Source organism: Galeopterus variegatus, unplaced genomic scaffold, assembly GCF_000696425.1.
Source record: "Galeopterus variegatus unplaced genomic scaffold, G_variegatus-3.0.2 Scaffold2581, whole genome shotgun sequence".
Lineage (NCBI taxonomy): Eukaryota > Metazoa > Chordata > Mammalia > Dermoptera > Cynocephalidae > Galeopterus > Galeopterus variegatus.
Window position 1 is genome coordinate 78,329 of NW_007728692.1, and position 2,662 is coordinate 80,990.

Here is a 2,662-nt window from a genome sequence, read left to right on the forward strand (position 1 = left end):
TTCTCATTTCACTAAATGAAAGTTCATTTTATTTTGTAAAATTATACTAGTTAATATGCTGACATGTCCTTTATGTTTATCTTCAAATAAACTGATAGTTGAGTCATGCAAATACAATACAATAACTCTGTATTTCCATAAGACAGTTGCATAGAAAGTAGTAACCAGAAGAACAAAACAGTTTTTATTTTGGATGGACAACTTGCACAAGTTAACTATTTCAAAAGAAAAAAATTGGCCTAACATTATAGGCTGAATTAAATAAGGCAGAGATATGTGCAAGTGCACATTTCAGAGAGGGCTCCTCCTGCCCAACTCCCTTGGGAGAGGAAAAGGGAGAGAATAATGACTGGCAGGAGTGTACAGTGGCTGGATGGGGCTGTAGTCAGGGTTCCAACAGGAGGTAGAACTTTTGAGGAACAGTTAATAAAGGAGCTATTGACAGAGTTGTAGGCAGAGCAAAGAGAGCCAAGGGAGTAGGGGTGAGATGGGGGCTGGAGTGCAGATACCCAGGGACCATCAGGGCCACCCAGGGCTGAGGCAAGGAGAGAGGAAAGAATTCCCCTGGAGCCCAGTGCAGCTGGACCCTGGAAGCAGGGTCATTGACAGGGCAGGAGTCATGGTTGTAGAAGGACAGAGGTTCTGACAAAACCATGGGTAGCAGTTGGGAGGGAATGGCGTAAGAAATTCCCTTAGCTCTCTCCTGCCACTTCCCTGGTCTCTTGCCAGAGTCTCTTTGGTTGAAACCAACCAGAAGCCAGAGAGCAAAGGAGAACAGCTGGGTGGGGATAGAGAGAGGGTAGAGCAGAGCTGAGAATGGATTGGAGGTAGGGAATCTCCAGAAAAATGTGGGAAGTCTGTAATGCAATCTTAGTATAAGTACACACAAATGGATGCTTTTAGTGTCCCAGTTAGAAATAAACATTTGCAGACAGAATTGCTGGTATGAAAAACACAGCTGGGGAATTCTTCAAAGTCCAGGGTAGAGTCTGAATGAGATGCCCTGAATTTCATGCAGTTGACTTACCAGAATGGTGGTGACAATGAGTGTTCGGTTGGCCAGTGAATCAGTGATATTGTTGGACTTGTCTTTGTTGCCGTCTGTCATGTTAAGCCCGCTGTTAGAATTCCAAATCCCAATCTACACAGAACACAGTACATCAGAGGCTGCTGGCTGTCACTGATGGCATTTACACTAAAGAGGCCTTTTCTACACCAGGAATGGGCACAGAAGCTCACAGTCTAGGACAACAGGGCATCACAGTGGAAGCTACTAAATGTGGGAAAATGAAACGATGGAGGAATGAGTGTGTAGACGTAGCAGGAGAAATCTGTGCTATTAAGGGCAGGGGAGGGGAGGTCTTTTTCATTTTTAATTTATTAAGCTCATCATTCTTTTTACAGTAAAAATTTTAAGAATTCTTAATTGAGTATCAGATTTTTCTTCCAACACATGTATTTGTTGAGCATCCACGTATGTGCCAGGTACTGTTCTAGGCACAGGAGGACATAACAATGAATAAACCAGACAAAAATTTCTGCTTTTGTGGTGCTTACATTCTACTGATATAAAACTTAATGCTGCCAAAGTGGTATCACCAGTTTCTATAAGATTTATAAAGAAGGGGATGGAGGGAGTGGGGTGGATGGTAGAGAGACTAGTATTAAAAAGGGAAAGATAAATGGAAAAAAAAGTGTGGATGAGAAATGGACCAAGTTCTGGGCCTGTCTTCATTGAGGAACCAATGCTGGCTGGAGGGTACCTCTTGCGGACCCTAGTAGGTCTCTGATCATACCTCTGTCATAGTACTTATCTCCTGTTATCTGTTTACCTGTCTTGTCTGTCCACTTGACCATGACCTCCTTCAGCGAGGGGACTCCCTTTTAGTGCCCATTGATCTTTCTATGACAGGACCAATTATAGCAGTTGGCATTCAGTAAAGTCCATTGCTCTTTTAAAAAAATAATGACCCACAGTTTTCTCCAGTGGCTAAGTCGCTCTTGGGTTATTAGGCTCTGTAGAAGTATATTGATTTGTCTAACCTCTGGGGGGAACCCAGGAGAAGAGCCTTAGGGAATTGAGCTATCTGTCTGAATCCTTCTGTAGGCATTTACTGTTAGCCTTGTAAGATGGAATGCAAGCGTGCTTCAGAGCCAGGCAGACCTCATTGCTGTGTAACCTTGGACACGATGATGCTAACCTTTCTGAGCTGTGGTTTCCTAATTATAAAGTACTTTATAGGGATATTGAGAACAGATGAAATAATGTATGCAGAAGTGTTAGTGTGTGTTAAGAGCTGCACAAATGTCCATCATAAAGGACATTCAAGTGATGGCCCCAGCAATTTTTTTAAGTGTAGACAGATGTTTGTCAGGATCCTAGCTTTGCAACTTACCAGCTTACTGTGTGAAATCGGGCAACTTAATTAACCTTTCTGTGCCTCAATTTACTCACTGGCAAAATGAAGATAATAGTGCTTTTTCTGATGATTAAACAAAATATCATATGTGGTAATGTTAGTCTCCTTTCTTTTTGCTTTTCTATTTCTTTAATTTAATTTACTGCCTAAATTTAGTAGCTGGAAATTCATTTAGCTTGACAAATATCTTTTTTTTTTTTTGTCTTTTGTCTTTTTCCGTGTCCGGCAACGGATCGCAACCC

At 41.8% G+C, this 2,662-nt stretch overlaps 1 protein-coding gene across 1 annotated transcript in view; it reads right to left on the bottom strand.

Annotated features, from left to right (window-relative positions):
* Nucleotides 1-2,662, bottom strand: part of LOC103598357 (glutamate receptor ionotropic, kainate 1) — a 61,088-nt gene that overhangs the window by 47,781 nt on the left and 10,645 nt on the right. The window contains exon 4 of the mRNA XM_008582351.1: nucleotides 1,028-1,141. Coding sequence (XP_008580573.1) covers nucleotides 1,028-1,141 — 114 coding nt within the window. The remainder of the gene's footprint in view (nucleotides 1-1,027; nucleotides 1,142-2,662) is intronic.